At 50.9% G+C, this 19,006-nt stretch overlaps 1 protein-coding gene across 3 annotated transcripts; it reads right to left on the reverse strand.

Moving 5' to 3' along the window:
• Positions 1-1,993: 1,993 nt before the first annotated feature.
• On the reverse strand, positions 1,994-12,383 carry YPEL4 (yippee like 4). Of its 3 annotated transcripts, XM_038764756.1 has the most exons (6): positions 12,185-12,383; positions 11,282-11,356; positions 3,986-4,310; positions 3,755-3,798; positions 3,304-3,412; positions 1,994-2,564 (listed from the first exon to the last, which is right to left on the reverse strand). In XM_038764756.1, exons 3-6 carry the CDS (start codon positions 4,124-4,126, stop codon positions 2,475-2,477), a joined length of 384 nt encoding a protein of 127 aa, XP_038620684.1. In that variant the 5' UTR covers positions 4,127-4,310; positions 11,282-11,356; positions 12,185-12,383; the 3' UTR covers positions 1,994-2,474. The 3 variants fall into 3 exon arrangements, with proteins under 3 accessions (XP_038620684.1, XP_038620685.1, XP_038620686.1); XM_038764757.1 differs by lacking the exon at positions 11,282-11,356; XM_038764758.1 differs by lacking the exons at positions 11,282-11,356; positions 12,185-12,383 and adding an exon at positions 4,998-5,015.
• Positions 12,384-19,006: the final 6,623 nt, after the last annotated feature.

Raw genomic sequence — 19,006 nt, forward strand, 5'->3', positions numbered from 1 at the left:
CCTTGGAGCCTAATAACTATGCATTGAGGTATTTATGTGCTTACTCTGGGCCAAGCACTGTACTAAGCACTGGGTCGGATGCAGATAATCAGGGCAGACACAGTCCCTGCCCCTCACGAGGCTCCCAGTTTAAGGGGGAGGGAGAACCGGTATTGAATCCCCATTTTACATGAGGAAACTGAAGCTCAGAGAAGTAACTTTTCAAAGTCATGAAGCAGGTAAGAGCGACGGGGCTGAGATTAGAACTCCTGTCACTCGGTCCTATGAGCTTTCCATTAAGCCTCACTGCTTCTCCTGATGTGAGGAGTGACTCCTCGTATCTACGACTTCAGGATGGTGCCGTTGGCTTCCGCCCTACCTCTCTCTCTGTCCTTTGTGTGTTGCCATTTTCCCTATTCTGACTGTTCCAATCCCTTCCTTCCTCATACTTGCTCTTCTGCTCCTTCTTGGCCTCCTTGGGGGAAAGGATAAGAGATGAACCAGGACGGAAAAGAGTCTCCAACTGACTAAAATGCCTTTTTTTTCCATCTGGGTTACTGTTTGCCATTTAGTCTTTATTTTATTATTATTTTTAATACTGGAAGCTGCCGGAGGGCAGACACCAATGCTGTGGCTACTCTGGATAGCATTTAGCATACGCACTTTAGTGTTCGAAAGAGTAGAAATGTTCCGGCTAGCTCCCCAAAACCTTTCAGGCGGGGTCTGCTCTGCATATAGTAAGCGCTCAATAAATGCCGCTGACTGATGGATGGATCGATTGACAGACATTTTAAATGATGATATAACCCAGAAGCCACGGGAGGAGCAGTTGGTGTGGTACTTCTTTCTGTTGTATTTTCCCAGGGCAGCAAATCAGGGGGCCCACGACTGATGCTCTTGCCCTTTTCTGCTCCTCCAGGGGAATTGAGAGACTTACCTGCTACCTGCCTGCCATCTTCCCAAGGAGACACGGTCGCTTTGGGGAAGGGGTGGGGAATTCCAGGAAAACAACCCCCTGGACGGCGTTTGTCACGGATGGATTCGAGAGACGGGAAAATACAGTCCAATCGAGAGGCCAGATCTCCTCGCTCGCTGGTGGTCCCCCACCCCGACCCCCCCCTTTATTAAAAAAGATCCCAAACTTTATTTTTCATAGAAAAGTTCCGTGCGCTGGTGGCAACCCCGGAGAGTCCAATCCCCGCCCCCTCCCCCGCCCAGTACACTGTACCCCAAGAGTGGCCCCCCCAAGGAGATGAGCCCGGCTGGTGGGGAGGGAAGGGGAGCAAGGCAGTTTCACCACCCAACCCATGGTGAAGGTTATAAATGCAAAAGTGCCTCATTAGTGCCAAGGTAAACAAACAAGTGCGAAGTGAAATGGAAACCCCAGGGTCCCAGGGCCCGGGTTCAAGACTTCCCCCCATTCCTCAGTGTGGCAGAGTCAGAGGACATGGGTTCAGATCCCGGCTCCGCCAATTGACAGCTGTGTGACTTTGGACAAGTCACTTCTCTGGGCCTCAGTTCCATCATCTGCAAAATGGGGATTAAGATTGTGAGCCCCACGTGGGGACGTCTTGATCGCCTTGTATCCCCCCAGCGCTTAGAACAGTGCTTTACACATAGTAAGCGCTTAACAAATACCATCATTATCATTCCTCAAGGGGTGGGGCCGAGGCCTGAGCTTGTTAGCCCGGCTCCCACCCGTACCTCTCTCCGTGCCCGGATCAGGGTCTCTCCCCGACCCGGGAGCTCTTTCTCACCCGCCGCTATTTGCCAACGGCCTGGCGGACCCCTCTGCCCACCGCTTCCTGCCTACGTTCCTCATCTCCTGGCTCAATGGAAAGATCCCGGGCTTGGGAGTCAGAGGTCGTGGGATCAAATCCCGGCTCCGCCACTTGTCAGTTGGGTGACTTTGGGCAAGTCACTTCACTTCTCTGGGCCTCAGTTCCCTCATCTGGAAAAAGGGAAAAAGACTGTGAGCCCCCCATGGGACAACCTGATCACCTCGTAACCTCCCCAGCGCTTAGAACAGTGCTTGGCACATAGCAAGCGCTTAATAAATGCCATCATTATCATTATTATATTCTCTGCCTGCCCCATCCGTCATAAGGATTTCCCAAATTCTCTCCTCCTTCCCAGGGTGGAGACAGGGGGTGGGGGAGGGTCCGGGCCCCTTGACCGTTTAGCTGGGGAGCCCCCCCCGAAAGCCAAAGCTGAGATCCTGCATCCGGAATCTCCTCCCCAGCCCCCGCTTTTTCCCTCCCAAATTCCCGCCCCTTAATCACCACCCAGCTCAAGGCACCCCGGCTCAGCCCAGACTCCCAAGTCGAAAGGGGCCTGGGAGAGTGAGGAGGGGAAGGGGTTCGGCAGAGCCGGGCGGCCCCCGGGGTGGGGGGCGATGGGGGGGACGGAGCTCGCGCTGGGATGGGCAGCAGGGCAGGGGCTGGTGGGGAAGAAAGGGCAGCGGGGCATGCGAAGGGGCAGCCGCCGTGAGCTCCTCAGTCCCAGCCGTTGTCCTTCACCATGTGTGACATTTCAATGATGTACTTCCCCTCCTTGTACTTCTGGCTGGTCTCAAAGGCCTGTTCCTGGCACATGGGAAAAAAAAGAGGGAGGGGCAGGAATGAGCCTGGAGTCCCGGGGGTCGATGCTCACTCGTCTCCCCTTCGCTCTCATGTCACTTCCACCTACGACTCCCAAACCCCCGAATTTTCCTCTGGAGTCTCCCCAGACCCTCTTGAGGCCTATCTGGACTCAGCGGAGACCTGTCTAGACTTCCTGTAAATCTATCTAGACTCTCTGTAAATTTATTCAATCGTATTTATTGAGCGCTTACTGTGTGCAGGGCGCTGGACTAAGCGCTTGGAAAGTATAATTCGGCAACAAATAGAGACAATCGCTGCCCACAGTGAGACATCCCAGTACTCAAGAATTCAAAAGACCAACAAGTGGCGAGCCCAGCAACTAAGGATTCTTATTCGGGAAGTGACTCCACCGCGATACCAGACAATTCATTCATTCATTCAATCGTATTTATTGAGCGCTTACTGTGTGCAGAGCAATCTGTCTAGACTCTGTAAATCTGTCTGAAATCTCTAGAAATCCGTCCAGACTCTCTTGGAGGCCTGTTGGACTCCCCGGAGACCTGTCTGGACTCCCTGGAGGCCTGTCTGGACTCCCCGGAAATCTGTCTGGCCTCTCTTGGAGGCCTGCTGGATCTCTGGGAATCTGTCTGGATTCTCCGGACGACTTCCACAGCTGGCTCTGGAGGGACCCCGTGGGATTGCTCGCCCCGAAGCGGGGAAGCCCCGAGCCTGCGCTACTCACATATTTCCAACCCAGGGTGGTCTTGCAGCTTTCACAGAAGATGTCGGACACAGAATGGAGCCCAGTGAGCAGAAGGCGCTGTTCAGCCGGCCCGCAGCCCACGTTGACCCTGTCTCGAGAAACAGGAGGGGCCGGCCCCGTTGGGGGTGAGGAGGGCCGGGGCGGGGGGGATGGTTACGGGGCTCAAATCCCCGTAAGGTCATGGAGTCCTCCCCCCCAGCCCAACTCACGGCGTCCACACCCCCCTGAGGGATCGCCTTCCCCCACAGACTGATCCTTCCTCCTCCCCCCCTTCGCTGCTCTCCCTGGGCACAGCAGTCCCTGATCACTAGGCTCTCTTTCCACCTCTTTGAGGAACCCCTCTGCCGCTGAGGGGCAAAGAGGGATTCAACTAGACAGGACCCGACACCCACCCCATCGGTCGACAAGAGAAGGAAAGGGGGTGACTCACACGGAATTAAACAGGTAGGCCCGGCCATGACTCCCCTGGAAAGACTGTGGAGACACAGGATATAGCGTCACCAAGAAGCCCCCCGCCCTCCCCACAGCCTGGCGCCCTTCTCTATCTGTCGGGACGACTGAGGCCCAGGGAGACAGAAAGGATCTCTGCTAGGGGGTCGGGGGGGGTCCTGGTTGGGAACCGCCGGAGTCCCCTGCCTCGAAGCGGGGAGGGCCGGCCTACCTTGGAGATGAGGTCATCGTGCTTGGCCAGGTGTGCCCGGCAGTGGACACAGCTGTACGTGCGGTGGCACCGGGGCAGATAGCTGTGGAAGGTCTTGGCGGGGAGGCAGGCCGGGCCCGGGCCCGGGTCGCAGCTGGGCATGACGGGCTGGAGGGCGATGCCCTGGCGGGCCGGGGGCGCTGGCGCCGTGCAGCCCCCACACAGACGATCGCAGGTGAAGCAGCGGAGCAGGTTGGCTAGAGCCGTGTTTCAGGGCAAGAGAAATGTGGGGGGGCTGCTCGGCCAGGGCCCCCCCAGACGAGAACCGGATGGAAATGGGGGTCACCTGGAAAGGGGAAGAGAGGCCCCGAGGGTGGCGTCAGCACGTCTCGGAGGACGAGGACCAACAGTGCTCAGCGCTTAGAACGGTGCTTTGCGCGTAGTAAGCGCTTAATAAATGCCATCATCATCATCATCAACTGCCCAGAAGACCCCTGCATCCCTTTCCCCTAGCAACCATTCCCATTCTCCAGCTTCCCTGGGCCACCTCGAAGATGTCCCATCTCGTGAGGGGCCACGTCTCCCTGCCCCTTTGACTTTTCTTCTCCCTCAAGTCCAACAGCAGCAATCTGGGCCCTCTTCCTCTACAGCTGGGGGGGCTAGAGCCCAGAGGATCCCCGTGCCGACTGCAACGGGGGTCTCCCTCCTTCCTTTTTAATAATAATAACGATAATGACGGTATCTGTTAAGCTCTTACTACGTGCCAAGCGCTGTCCTAAGCGCCGGAGTAGATACAAGGTCATCAGGTTGTCCCACGTGGGGCTCACAGCCTTCATTCCCCATTTGACAGACGAGGTCAACTAAGGCCCAGAGAAGCGAAGGGACTTGCCCAAAGTCACACAGCTGATAAGTGGCGGGGCCGGGATTAGAACCCACGACCTCTGACTCCGAAGCCCGGGCTCTTTCCACTGAGCCGCGCCGTTTTTTGATTCAAGGGCACGGATCGGATCGATCACGCGGGTCCCGCCTGTACCTGTCTTGGCGAGTTAAAATCAACTTGGATCTCTTTAAAGCTGGAGGTCCGTGATTTTTCTCTCACCTCCCTCCACCGGGCCAGTCTGAACTCTGGTGGTCCCAGACCTAAATTGGCACTTTCCCAGGAATGTGGCCCCTTCTTTCCTTCCCCGGCATTGCCTGCGAGGGTTATTTTTAGTCCACAATAGCAGCGGCATCTGGCAGTGAGGGGAAGGGGGTGGGGGGAAGGAAGGGATACAGCTCCGAAGGCCACCACGGGTTTTCTGCTGGGTTTTGGGTAAATGAAGGAGACTCCACTGACAATCCACTGGGCCCCCTTTGCCCTTGGGGAGACGGGGAGAGGAGCCCACTGTTGGGTAGGGACTGTCTCTATATGTTGCCAATTTGTACTTCCCAAGCGCTTAGTACAGTGCTCTGCACACAGTAAGCGCTCAATAAATACGATTGATGATGATGACGATGAAAGAAAGAGGAGGGCTAAAGAAAGAAAAACAGAGGAGGGAGGAGACAGAGCCTCAGAGCCGGACGGAGACGGAGAGCGAAAGCGGGTGTGAATCCACATTCCCATCCTCTTAAGCCCTTTGGTCTAATTGGCGAGGCTCTTTCGGGATGTACTTGACTAATAATAATGTTGATGATGATGTTTGTTAAGCACTTACTACGTGCAAAGCGCTGTTCTCAGTGCTGGGGAGGATACAAGGTGATCAGGTTGTCCCCACGGGGGGCTCACAGTCTTCATCCCCATTTTCCAGATGCGGCAACTGAGGCCCAGAGAATCGATCAATCAATCAATCGTATTTATTGAGCGCTTACTGTGTGCAGAGCACTGGACTCAGCACTTGGAAAGTCACACAGCTGACAGTTGGCGGAGCTGGGATTTGAACCGACGACCTCCGACTCCCAAGCCAGCGCTTAGTCCAGTGCTCTGCACGCGGTAAGCGCTCAATAAATACGATTGATTGATTGATCTTTCCACTGAGCCACGCTGCTTCTCTGCGTCCGACCTGATTTGCTTGTATCCACCCCAGCACTTAGTACAGTGCATCTTAGTTCATCTGGAAAATGGGGATTGAGACTGTGAGCCCCCCGTGGGACAATCTGATTACCTTGTATCTACCCCAGCGCTTAGAACAGTGCTTTGCACATAGTAAGCGCTTAACAAACACCAACATTATTATATTATTATTATTATTACAGTGCCTGGCACATAGTAAACGCTTAGCAAATACCACAGTTATTATAATCATTAATATTGTTATTATCATTATCCTCACGGCTGCAGTCAAGGCCTTGCTCGGGGGCCTCTGCCCCAAGCTGCTCAATAAATACGATTGAATGAATGAATGAATGGATGGATGGATGGATGGATGAATGAATGAACGAACGAACGAATGAATGAACGAACAAATGAATGAACGAATGAATGAATGAATGAATGAATGAATGAATGAATGAACAGCCCCACCTGGGTAGAGGCTGCCCCCTGCTGGAACCTCCCCGTCCTTTCTTTATTTTCAGGGAATAGAGGAGTTTTATTTGTTTGTTTGTTTTTATTTTTGTTTGTTTTTAATGGTATTTATTATATGCTGACTATGTGCCAGAATGCTGAGCACTGGGGTAGGTACAAGATAATCAGGTTGGACGCAGTCCCCTGTCCCACATGGGGCTCCCCGTCTTAATCCCCATTTTACAGATGAGGTAACCGAGGCACAGGAAAGTAAAGTCATTTGCCCAAGGTCATGCGGCCGACAAGTGACGGAGCCGGGATTAGAATCCAGATCCTTGGGACTCCCGGGTCCGTGCTCTATCCACTAGGCCACATTCTTTTCTCAGGAGTGGCCAAACTTTGACTCCTAAATGAACCCGATCACCTTGTATCTACCCCGGTGATGATGATGATGGCATTTATTAAGCGCTTACTATGTGCTTAGCACTGCTCTAAGCGCTGGGGAGGTTACAAGGTGATCGGGTTGTCCCACGGGGGGCTCACAGTCTTCAGCCCCATTTGACAGATGAGGGAACTGAGGCCCAGAGAATAAATAATAATAGTGTTGGTATTTGTTAAGTGCTTACTATGTGCCAAGCACTGTTCCAAGCGCAGGGGGGGATACAAGGTAATCAAGGTTGTCCCACGTGGGGCTCACGGTCTTCATCCCCATTTGACAGAGGAGGGAACTGAGGCCCAGAGAAGTGAAGTGACTTGCCCGAAGTCACACAGCTGACAATTGACGGAGCCAGGATTTAATTAACTAATTAATAATGGCATTTATTAAGCGCTTACTATGTGCAAAGCACGGTTCTAAGCGCTGGGGAGGTTACAAGGTGATCGGGTTGTCCCACGGGGGGCTCACAGTCTTCATCCCCATTTTCCAGATGAGGGAACTGAGGCACAGAGAAGTGAAGTGACCTGCCCAAAGTCAAAGTGGCAGAGCCGGGATTTGAACCTGTGACCTCGGACTCCCAAGCCCGGGCTCTTTCCACTGAGCCACGCTGCTTCTCAACAGTGCTGGGCACATAGTGAGCGCTTAACAAATGCCATCATTATTATTATCCTTATGATCTGTGCCTTCCTTGACACTTGAATGTCACTCCTGGGCGATTCCTAAAAAAATCCACCCTTTTGATTTCTCCAACTGACACCGGTTGGGTTTGCTTCGTAGCTAATCCATCAATGGGATTTCCTGAGCATTTACTTGTACTTTTTACTCCAACTTGTACTTCCCAAGTGCTCAGTACAGTGCTCTGCACACAGTAAGCGCTCAATAAATACGATTGATTGATTGATTGACTATGGTGTTCCTTCGTCCCCTTCCTCTCACCCCACAGGGTTCCTTCTGCTCGCCCAAACTGTCGGCCCTGTCGGAGCTGGTGGTGTCACGTTCAGCGTGCTGGGTGACAAGCTCAGCATCTTGACTCAGCGGACAGAGCCCAGGTCTGGGTGTCAGAAGGACCTGGGTTCAAATCCCGGTTCCGCCGCTTGCCTGCTGTGTGACCTGGGGCAAGTCACTCCACTTCTCTGGGCCTCAGTTACCTCATCTGGAAAATGGGGATTAAGACTGTGCGCCCTATGTGGGACAGAGACCCGATTAACTGAATTTAATTATGATATTTGGTGATGATGATGGCATTTATTAAGCGCTTACTATGTGCAAAGCACTGTTCTAAGTGCCTGAAGCGCTTACTATCTGCCATACACTGTTCTAAGCGCTGGGGTGGATACAGGCATATTGGTTGGATACAGTCCCTTATCCCACGTGGGGCTCACAATCTCAATCCCCATTTTACAGATGAGGTAACTGAGGCACAGAGAAGTGAAGTGACTTGCCCAAGGTCACACAGCAGACAAGCGGCGGAGCCGGGATTCGAACCCTTGACCTTCTAAACTCACAGGCCCGGGCTCTAACCATTGTGCCCTGCTGCTTCTCTTGTATCTACCCCAGTGCTTAGAGCAGCACTACGCACATAGTAAGCACTTAACTAGATAATAGAGAGGCAGCGTGGCTCAGTGGAAAAAGCCCGGGCTTTGGAGTCAGAGGTCGTGGGTTCAAATCCCGGCTCCGCCACTTGTCAGCTGTGTGACTTTGGGCAAGTCACTTCATTCATTCATTCAATCGTATTTATTGAACACTTACTGTGTGCAGAGCACTGTACTAAGCGCTCGGGAAGTACAAGTTGGCAACATACAGAGACGGTCCCTACCCAACAGCGGGCTCACAGTCTGGAACTGGGCCTCAGTTCCCTCATCTGTAAAATGGGGATTAAGACTGTGAGCTCCCTGTGGGACAACCTGATCACCTTGTAACCTCCCCAGTGTTTAGAACAAATTTTGTTAGTATGTTTCTATTTATTTTATTTTATTTTATTTTGTTAGCATGTTTGGTTTTGTTCTCTGTCTCCCCCTTTTAGACTGTGAGCCCACTGTTGGGTAGGGACTGTCTCTATATGTTGCCAACTTGTACTTCCCAAGCGCTTAGTACAGTGCTCTGCACACAGTAAGCGCTCAATAAATACGACTGATGATGATGATGATGCTTGGCACATAGTAAGCACTTAAATACCAACATTATTATTATTATTATTACTTTAGGACTGGTATTGTTATTTGCAGAGCACTGCACTAAGCGCTTGGGAGAGTATTGGAGAAGCAGCGTGGCTCAGTGGAAAGAGCCGGGGCTTTGGAGTCCGAGGTCATGGGTTCAAATCCCAGCTCCACCACTTGTCAGCTGTATGACTTTGGGCAAGTCACTTCACTTCTGTGTGCCCCAATTACCTCATCTGTAAAATGGGGGTGAAGACTGTGAGGCCCCCGTGGGACAACTTGATCGCTTTGTAACCTCCCCAGCGCTTAGAACAGTGCTTTGCACATAGTAAGCGCTTAACAAATACCATCATTATTATTATTATTCCCATGGAACCGAATTGGCAGACGTGTTCCCTGTCCAGAGGACTGTAGCTAGTGGGCTTTGCGCCCACTAGTCATCAAGAGCAACCTCCCACCACCCTCCAAAACTAGCTCTGACCCCAACCATCCCGGCAACCTATACAGGGTGACATATTAGCAACCAAGGAAGCTGCAGGTTTATGCAGTGGCCGTGGGAGAAAGCGGAGATCGGGAGCGAGGGAGAGATGGAGGAAGCCGGACAGGGCAGACTATCATTCCCGGGAGCCCCGACCCTCCTCCGGTAGCTTGGCCTATCGGAAAGAACACCAGCCTGGGCGTCAGGGTGATGAAGACCGTGGGACACGAGTGTGTCCAATCCAATTAGCTTCTATCTACCTCGTTCGTTCACTCCTTCACTCGCATTCATTGAGCACCCATTACAGTGCCGGGCACAGAGAAAGCACTTAAGAAATACCACAATCATTATTACATTATCAGTCATCACCATCAATCGTATTTATTGAGCGCTTACTGTGTGCAGGAGCACTGTACTAAGCTCTTGGGAAGTCCAAGTTGGCAACACATAGAGACAGTCCCTACCCAACAGTGGGCTCACAGTCTAAAAGGGGGAGTCAGAGAACAAAACCAAACATACTCACAAAATAAAATAAATAGAATGGATATGTACAAGTAAAATAAATAAATAAATAGAGTAATAAATATGTACAGAGACATATTTAGGTCAGTCAGAGGACCTGAGTTCTAATCCCGGCTCAGCCGCTTGCCTGCTGCGTGACTCCGCTTCTCTGGGCCTCAGTTCCCTCATCTGTAGAATGGGGATTCAATGCTGGTCCTCCCCTCTACTTAGGCTGTGAGCTCCATGCGGGACAGGGAGCGCGTCCACCCCGACTATCGTGTAGCTATCCCCCGGTGCTCGGCCCAGAGTAAGCGCTTAACAGAGTACAGTGCTCTGCACACAGTAAGCGCTCAATAAATACGATTGATGATGATGCCACGGTGATTGTATCTGGATGCTCTCGAACCGCTAAAGATGATCTTATGCAGGTTCTGTTCAGTTCGGCTGGCAACCCCCTGTTCCAGAAACTGGAGAAAAGAGTCGCTCTTTTTTGAGGAAAGCCGGGCAGAGCCAGGCCGGCCGAGGGTTTGAATGGAGTCGGAGGGCTGCGGCGTTCTTAGCCCAAGCAGGGTTTATCTCCGGCTGCAGTTGATGCGACCGTATGAGTCGCACGTCTCGTCGACGCCGGGGGCAGGGAGTCTGTGTGGTCAGGTCGGGAAAAGGTTTTGTGATCAAGGATCGTCATCCTTGATTCAGTTCCCTCATCCGTACAATGGGGATGAAGACTGTGAGCCCCATGTGGGACAACCTCATCACTTTGTATCGTCCCCAGCGCTTAGAACAGTGTTTTGCACATAGTAAGCGCTTCATAAATGCCATCATGATTATTATTATTATTATCCTTTCCCTCCCCACGCCCGTGGGAACGGCTCGACATCTGGAGCCGGACTCCAGCTGGGAACGGAGAAGGACGATGCTGTTCTCCGAGGTGGCTCCGGTTGGGCCCACGTCCGACGTCCAAGTCAGAACGTGCCAACTGCATAAATGGCATGACCAGCTCTTTTTTGGTGGGGGGAAAAGGCTGCAGGGAGAGCTGAGTGGCCAAAACCGAGAGGCCGGGCTGCCAGAAGCCCTGTTTTCTGGCCGTAGCCGCTGGACTTTCTCTTAGAGGCAAGAGAGGGCCAGCTATAAGCCATACGGCCCCCAGCCCAACTCCCAGGGGGGCTTCCTCCCTTCGACCGGGCCCCGGGACCCTTACGTTTCTACCGCAACCAGGGTGACATTGCCCTCCGTCCCACCTCTGAGGCAAGTCCCTTATCCGTACCGACAGTGATTCAACTTGGATCTCACATGTCCGTCTTCAACTTTGCCCGCAAATTTCCTTCGGGGCCTCGTATATCTGAGAGGGGAAGAGTGATTTGGGAAGCCTGGGGCCAGGGCAGGTGGCTCTGACCTCTTTCTTTGGTTTCCACTTGCTCCCCTCCTCCCCATCCCCTCTTACCTCCCTCTTCCCTGCCCCCGGCCCCCCATCCCCCAGCCAGGTGGAGGCAGCCCAAAGATCAAAAAGTCCTAGAAGAGAGACAACAGTGAGTGAGAGGAGAAAGCATCCATCCCACCCCGCCCCCCTGGAGAAAGGGAAAAAGGAGGAGGAAGCTGGCTGGGATGGAATGAAGCGGGCGAGAGGACCGTCCACCCGAACGAGATGGAGAAGGGAGGGAGGAGGAGGAGGGAGGAGGAGGAGGAGGAGGGGGAAGCGGAATCCAACAGCATTGACGAATGCACAGGGATCTCTCTAGGACCGGCTGTTGATCCCATCCCTCACACTGGGAAGGGGAGGAAAATAAATCAAAGGAGCCAGACCCAGAATGGATTCTCCCGTGCGCCCGAGGGTTAGACAGCGGAACGGCTTTGGCTGAAGAACTTGGAGCATCGTCGGTCCCTCGGGCAGGAACCTGGGGCGCTTCTCTGATGCACAACCCCATCAGCCCAACAACAAGACAATCACCCCCTCGCCCCAACCCTGCCACCCAAGTTACGGGCGAAGAGTGCCGGGCCTCTCCTAGCAGGAGAGGGACGAGAGAGGGAAGAAGGACAAGGAGGTGGGGGCAGGGGGGAGGGGAAGGGCAGAGGGAGGATGAATAATGCATTTTGCAAAAGGGAAAAGCAATGCGCAGCAGGAGGAAAATTGGAAAGAAATCAGTCCGTCGGAGAAGGACCGGCCCCTCACCTTGAAGCCTGGTCCAGAGATCCCCTTCTGTCTGGCTCTCTCTTCCCTCTTCCTTTCGGCTCCTTCGGTGGGAGTGGAGGCCGTGGTTCTGGGGGGCTAGAGGTGGGAGGGGGGCACATAGAAGGGGCAGATAGTGGGGCGCCTCTCCGTCCGTGTCTCTCGTCTGGGGGTGAGTGTGGTTGTGTGTTGTGGAACTGCATCATAACATTGTGAGTCATCCGTCCCCCATCCTCACCATCACCCCCCCTCGCCACCCACGTCAGAGCGGGGCTGGGAGACACAGGAGGCGGGGCGGGAGCAGCCACGCGGGGGGAGTTGCAGCAAGGGTTAGGGGGAAAAGGAAGAAAGGGGCGACAGAGGGGTCGGATCCCATCCGAAGGACAGGGAGGAGGAGAACCAGGCCCAAGTTAGAGGGGCAGAGAGAAAAACCATCTGACGGTACCGCAGGGCCGAAGACCGAATGATGGCGAGAGATGACAGATTCCGAGAGTGACACGCACACACACCCCTGGGGAAAGCAAAAAGCAAAACAAAAAACATTTCCACCCTCTGACTCTGACGCCAGCCCCGGTGGAGGGAAACGGATGGATGCGCTAGGGTGCCAGGGACCACCCACTGAATCCTGAATCATAGAGGCCCTCGGGTCGGAACGCCACCGTCTACCCGGCTCCCGGACCGCTCGGCAATCCACCGGTCAGCCAGCCGGTTGTATTTCTTGCGGGTCTACCGTGTGCAGAACGCCGGACTAAGTGCCTGGAAGAGTGCATTAGAGTTAAAAGCCACCATCCCCGCCTTCAAAGAGTTTAATGGTGGCCGAGCTCTCTCTGCGTCAGGCCGAAACCCCTTAAAAGCTCTCGTTCTTCAGATGGCCCCCTCCTACCTCCCCTCGCTGCTATCCTCCTACACCCCAGTCTGCCCACTTTGCTCCTGTAATGCCAGCCCACCCGCTGTACCCTCATCTGGTCTGTGTCCAACCTTGTGTCGGCCCCAGGGCTTAGAACGGTGCTTGGCACAGAGGAAGCGCTTAACAAGTACCATAATTATTATTATTATTACCAGACGGTCCCTCTCCCCACTTTCAAAGCACAAATAACATCTCTCCAAGAGCCCTTTCTGGGCTAAACCCTCATTTTCTCCCCCACCCTCCCCTCTGCCCACTTGATATTCAGCCCATCCTCAGCCCCACGGCGCTTACGTACATTTCCTCACGCCCTGACACATCCTCTTTCTGTAATTTATTTTAATGTCCGTCTCCCCCTCTGAGCTGTAAGCTCCTTGTGGGCAGACATCACGCCTGCCAAACCCTCTTGTTTTGTACTTTCCCAAGAGCTTGGTACAATACACTGCAAGCACTCAATAAATACCACTGATTGATTGATTGATTTACAACAAATCGGAGGAGATGGACACAAAATACATCCCTACTGAAAGCTCACCTCCTCCGGGAGGCCTTCCCAGACTGAGCCCCCTTTTCCTCTGCTCCTCCTCCCCTCCCCATCACCCCGACTCCCTCCCTCTGCTCTACCCCCCCTCCACCCCACAGCACTTGTGGGTATATGTACATATTTATTATTCTATTTTATTAATGTTGTGTATATATCTGTAATTCTATTTATTTATTTTGATGCTATTGATACCTGTCTCCTTGTTTTGTTTTGTTGTCTGTCTCCCCCCTTCTAGACTGTTGTCGGGTAGGGATTGGCTCTGCTGCCGAATTGTACTTTCCAAGCGCTCGGTACCAGTGCTCCGCACACAGTAAGCGCTCAATAAATACGATTGAATGAATTACAGATCGGAGGAGGAAGAGAACGGAGAGATGGGTATTTGGATGAGTAGACACTTAGATTGTAGAGCGTGGAAGTCGATTGGCACGGAAGGGATATGGGTGGTTATGAGCGCATAAGTGTTCAGGTGGTAATTGGGAAGGTATGACCTGGAGGAGAGGAAAATGAATTGGGAAAAAGCCACATATTGCACTCCCAACAATTGACTCTCTCATTCGACCACCAGAAACGCTAGCACTTTGTGATCTGACACTACCAAATAATAATAATAATAATGATAGCATTTATTAAGAGTTTACTATGTGCAAAGCACTGCTCTAAGCGCTGGGGAGGTGATCAGGTTGTCCCACGGGGGGCTCACAGTCTTAATCCCCATTTTACAGATGAGGGAACTGAGGCCCAGAGAAGTGAAGTGACTTGCTCAAAGTCACACAACTGACAAGTGGCGGAGCCGGGATTTGAACCCATGACTTCTGACTCCAAAGCCTGGGCTCTTACCACTGAGCCACGCTGCACCAAAGCACTTCTAGACTGTGAGCCCACTGTTGGGCAGGGACCGTCTCTATATGTTGCCAACTTGTACTTCCCAAGCGCTTAGTACAGTGCTCTGCACACAGTAAGAGCTCAATAAATATTCATTCATTCATTCAATCGTATTTATTGAGCGCTTACTGTGTGCAGAGCACTGTACTAAGCGCTTGGGAAGTGCAAGTTGGCAACATATAGAGACGGTCCCTACCCAACAGTGGGCTCTGAATTTAGAACTCTGATCTGCAAACTCAGATCCTTGTGATCAGGGCCCCGCTACTAGATCCCTGTTCATATGGCTCCTGGTAAGAATTCCCCAAACACTGCCAAGATAGCTTAGGGCACAGAATCCAAGTATTTTATTAATAATAATAATAATATTAGTTAAGAACAAGCTAGTTTTCTAGATATTATTTTAAGACAATACTTGGGAAAGATCAGTCTTCATAACGTCGCTAAAATCTGCCCCTTCCAACTTCATCCAAATTGCTATCGCATTAAGTGATAGAAAAGCAGCGTGGCTCAGTGGAAAGAGCACGGGCTTGGGAGTCAGTGGTCATGGGTTCGAATCCCAGCTCTGCCACTTGTCAGCTGTGTGAACTTGGGCAAGTCACTTAACTTCTGTGGGCCTCAGTTACCTCATCTGTAAAATAGGGATGACGACTGTGAGCCCCACGTGGGACAACATGATCACCTTGTATTCTCCCCAAGCGCTTAGAACAGTGCTTTGCACATAGTAAGAGCTTAACAAATGCCATCATTATTAAGCCAAGCACGTCTCCCCTCCCGCCTTGATTACTGTAACGGCCTCCTTCTGACCTCCCCGCCTCCTATCTCTCCCCACTCCAGTCCATACTTCACTCTGCTGTCTGGATTCATTTTTTACAAAAATTTTCAATTCACGTTTCCCCACTCCTCAGGGCCCTCCAGGATGATGATGGCATTTATCAAACACTTACTATGTGCAAAGCACTGTTCTAAGCGCTGCCGATCCCCCTCTGCATCGATCAGAAACTCCTTCCCGTTGGCTTAAAAGTATTCATCATCATCATCATTATCAATCGTATTTATTGAGTGCTTACTATGTGCAGAGCACTGTACTAAGCGCTTGGGAAGTACAAATTGGCAACATCTAGAGACAGTCCCTACCCAACAGTGGGCTCACAGTCTAAAAGGGGGAGACAGAGAACAAAACCAAACATACTAACAAAATAAAATAAATAGAATAGATATGTACAAATAAAATAAGTAAATAAATATTCAATCCCCTTGCTGCTCTCCTCACTACAACCCAACCCACATACCTTTGTTAGTATGTTTGGTTTTGTTCTCTGTCTCCCCCTTTTAGACTGTGAGCCCACTGTTGGGTAGAGACCGTCTCTATATGTTGCCATCTTGTACTTCCCAAGCGCTTAGTACAGTGCTCTGCACGCAGTAAGCGCTCAATAAATACGACTGATTGATTGATTGATAGATTGATACCTCTCTCTTCTGATGCCACTGTATCTCCATCTCGTCTATCTGGCCGCTGACCTCTCGTGCGTATCTTGCCTCTGGACTGGAATACCCTCCCTCTTCATATCTATATATGTTTGTGCGTATTTATTACTCTATTTTATTTGTAATAATAATAATGATGGCATATATTAAGCGCTTACTATGTGCAGAGCACTGTTCTAAGCGCTGGGGAAGATACAAGGTGATCAGGTTGTCCCTCGGGGGGCTCACAGTCTTAATCCCCATTTTAATCAATCAATCAATCGTATTTATTGAGCGCTTACTGTGTGCAGAGCACTGTACTAAGCGCTTGGGAAGTACAAGTTGGCAACATCATCATCATCATCATATTTATTGAGCACTTACTGTGTGCAGAGCACTGTACTAAGCGCTTGGGAAGTACAAGTTGGCAACATATAGAGACAGTCCCTACCCAACTGTGAGCTCACAGTCTAGAAGAAATAAGGAATCGATTTCTGGTTCCACTGGGGCTCAAACCCAGGACCTTCTGTGTATAAAGCAGACGTGATAACCACAGATGAGGGAACTGAGGCACAGAGAAGTGAAGTGACTTGCCCAAAGTCACACAGCTGACAGTTGGCAGAGCCGGGGTTTGAACCCATGACCTCTGACTCCAAAGCCCGGGCTCTTTCCACTGAGCCACGCTGCTTCCCCGAACATACATATTTACATATTTATTTATTGTACATATTTATTCTATTTCTTTTCTTTTGTTAATATGTTTTGTTTTGTTGTCTGTCTCCCCCTTCTAGACCGTGAGCCCACTGTTGGGTAGGGACCGTTTCTATATGTTGCCAACTTGTACTTCCCAAGTGCTTAGTACAGTGCTCTGCACACCGTAAGAGCTCAATAAATATGATTGAATGAATGAATGAATATCTGACAATCCCTCTCCCCACATTCAAGACCTTGTTGAAGGCCCATCTCCTCCAAGAGGCCTTCCCCAATAATAATAATAATAATGGTATTTGTTAAGCAGTGTGGCTCAATGGAAAGAGCCCGGGCTTTGGAGTCAGAGGTCATGGGTTCAAATCCCGGCTCCGCCACTTGTCAGCTGTGTGACTTTGGGCAAGTCACTTCACTTCTCTGGGCCTCAGTACCTCATCTGTAAAATGGGGATTAATGCTGTGAGCCCCCCGTGGGACAACCTGATCCCCTTGTAACCTCCCCAGAGCTTAGAACAGTGCTTTGCACATAGTAAGCGCTTAATAAATGCCATCATTGTTATTGTTATTGTTGTTAAGTGCTTAGTATGTGCAAAGCACTGTTCTAAGCACTGGATGAAGCCCTCATTTCTTCTTCTCCTACTCCCTTCTGCGCCACCCTTGCGCTTGGACTTCAATGCTTGGTTTACTCCTCTCTCAGCCCCAGAGCGCTTATGTTAGAACAGTGCTTTGCACATAGTAAGCGCTTAACAAATGCCATTATTATTATTATTATATTTTAGATATTTTATAATATATTTTAGACTGTGAGCCCCTTTTAGACTGTGAGCCCACTGTTGGGTAGGGACTGTCTCTGTATGTTGCCAACTTGTACTTCCCAAGCGCTTAATACAGTGCTCTGCACACAGTAAGCGCTCAATAAATACGATTGATCATGATTATTATTATTACCTATCTGCAATATATTGATTTATTTATATCAATGTCCACCTCCCTCTCTAGACTCTAAGCTCAAGAAGCTTGAGTAGATAGAACAGGTAATCAGAAGGACTGGCTCAGTGGAAAGAGCCCGGGCTTTGGAGTCAGAGGACGTGGGTTCAAATCCCGAATTAGCCGCTTGTCAGCTGTGTGACTTTGAGCAAGTCACTTCACTTCTCTGGGCCTCAATTCCCTCATCTGGAAAATGGGGATGAAGACTGTGAGCCCCCCGTGGGACAACCCGATCACCTTGTAACCTCCCCAGTGCTTAGAACAGTGCTTTGCACATAGCAAACACTTAACAAATGCCATCATCATTTCTGGCTCTGCCACTTGTCTGGTATGTGACTTTGGGCCAGTTGCTTAAGTTATCTGTTCCTCAGTTACCACATCTGTAAAATGGGGATGAAGACTGAGCCCCACGTGGGACATGGGGCTCCCTTCAAGGCCCGGCTGAGAGCTCACCTCTTCCAGGAGGCCTTCCCAGACTGAGCCCCTTCCTTCCTCTCCCCCTCGTCCCCCTCTCCATCCCCCCCATCTTACCTCCTTCCCTTCCCCACAGCACCTGTATATATGTATATATGTTTGTACATATTTATTACTCTATTTATTTATTTATTTTATTCGTACACATCTATTCTATTTATTTTATTTTGTTAGTATGTTTGGTTTAGTTCTCTGTCTCCCCCTTTTAGACTGTGAGCCCACTGTTGGGTAGGGACTGTCTCTATATGTTGCCAATTTGTACTTCCCAAGCGCTTAGTACAGTGCTCTGCACATAGTAAGCACTCAATAAATACGATTGATGATGATGATGATGATGACATGGACCATGTCCAACTGGATTAACTTGTATCCAATCAATCAATCTATCGTATTTATTGAGCGCTTACTGTGTGCAGAGCACTGTACTAAGCGCTTGGGAAGTACAAGTCGGCAACACATAGAGACGGTCCCTACCCAACAGCGGGCTCACAGTCTAGAAGGTACCCACCTCAAGGCTTAAGATACTGTTTAGCACATTATAAGCCTTTAACAAATACTATTAAAAATTTTTTTTTAAAAGCTCACTGTGGGTAGGGAACATGTCTACCAACTCTGATATATTGTTCTTAGTACAGCGCTCTGCACACAGCAAGTGCTCAATAAATACGATTGATGATATTGTTCGAATCCCGGCTCTGCCACTTGTCAGCTGTGTGACCTTGGGCAAGCCACTTAACTGCTCTGTGCCTCAGTTACCTCATCTGTAAAATGGGGATGAAGACCAGGAGCCCCACGTGGGACAATCTGATCACCTTGTATCCCCCCCAGTGCTTAGAACAGTGCTTCGCCCATAGTAAGTGCTT

Source organism: Tachyglossus aculeatus, chromosome 22 (assembly GCF_015852505.1).
Source record: "Tachyglossus aculeatus isolate mTacAcu1 chromosome 22, mTacAcu1.pri, whole genome shotgun sequence".
NCBI lineage: Eukaryota > Metazoa > Chordata > Mammalia > Monotremata > Tachyglossidae > Tachyglossus > Tachyglossus aculeatus.

Bases quoted from the DNA above. Each gene is read 5' to 3' on its own strand.
- YPEL4 (XM_038764757.1), bottom strand. From the start codon at position 4,126: ATGCCCAGCTGCGACCCGGGCCCGGGCCCGGCCTGCCTCCCCGCCAAG. The intron at 3,799-3,985 runs GTAGGCCGGCCC...GTGTCTCCACAG, and splicing joins ACGATGACCTCATCTCCAAG to TCTTTCCAGGGGAGTCATGG. The intron at 3,413-3,754 runs GTGAGTCACCCC...TTCTCGAGACAG, and splicing joins GCCTACCTGTTTAATTCCGT to GGTCAACGTGGGCTGCGGGC.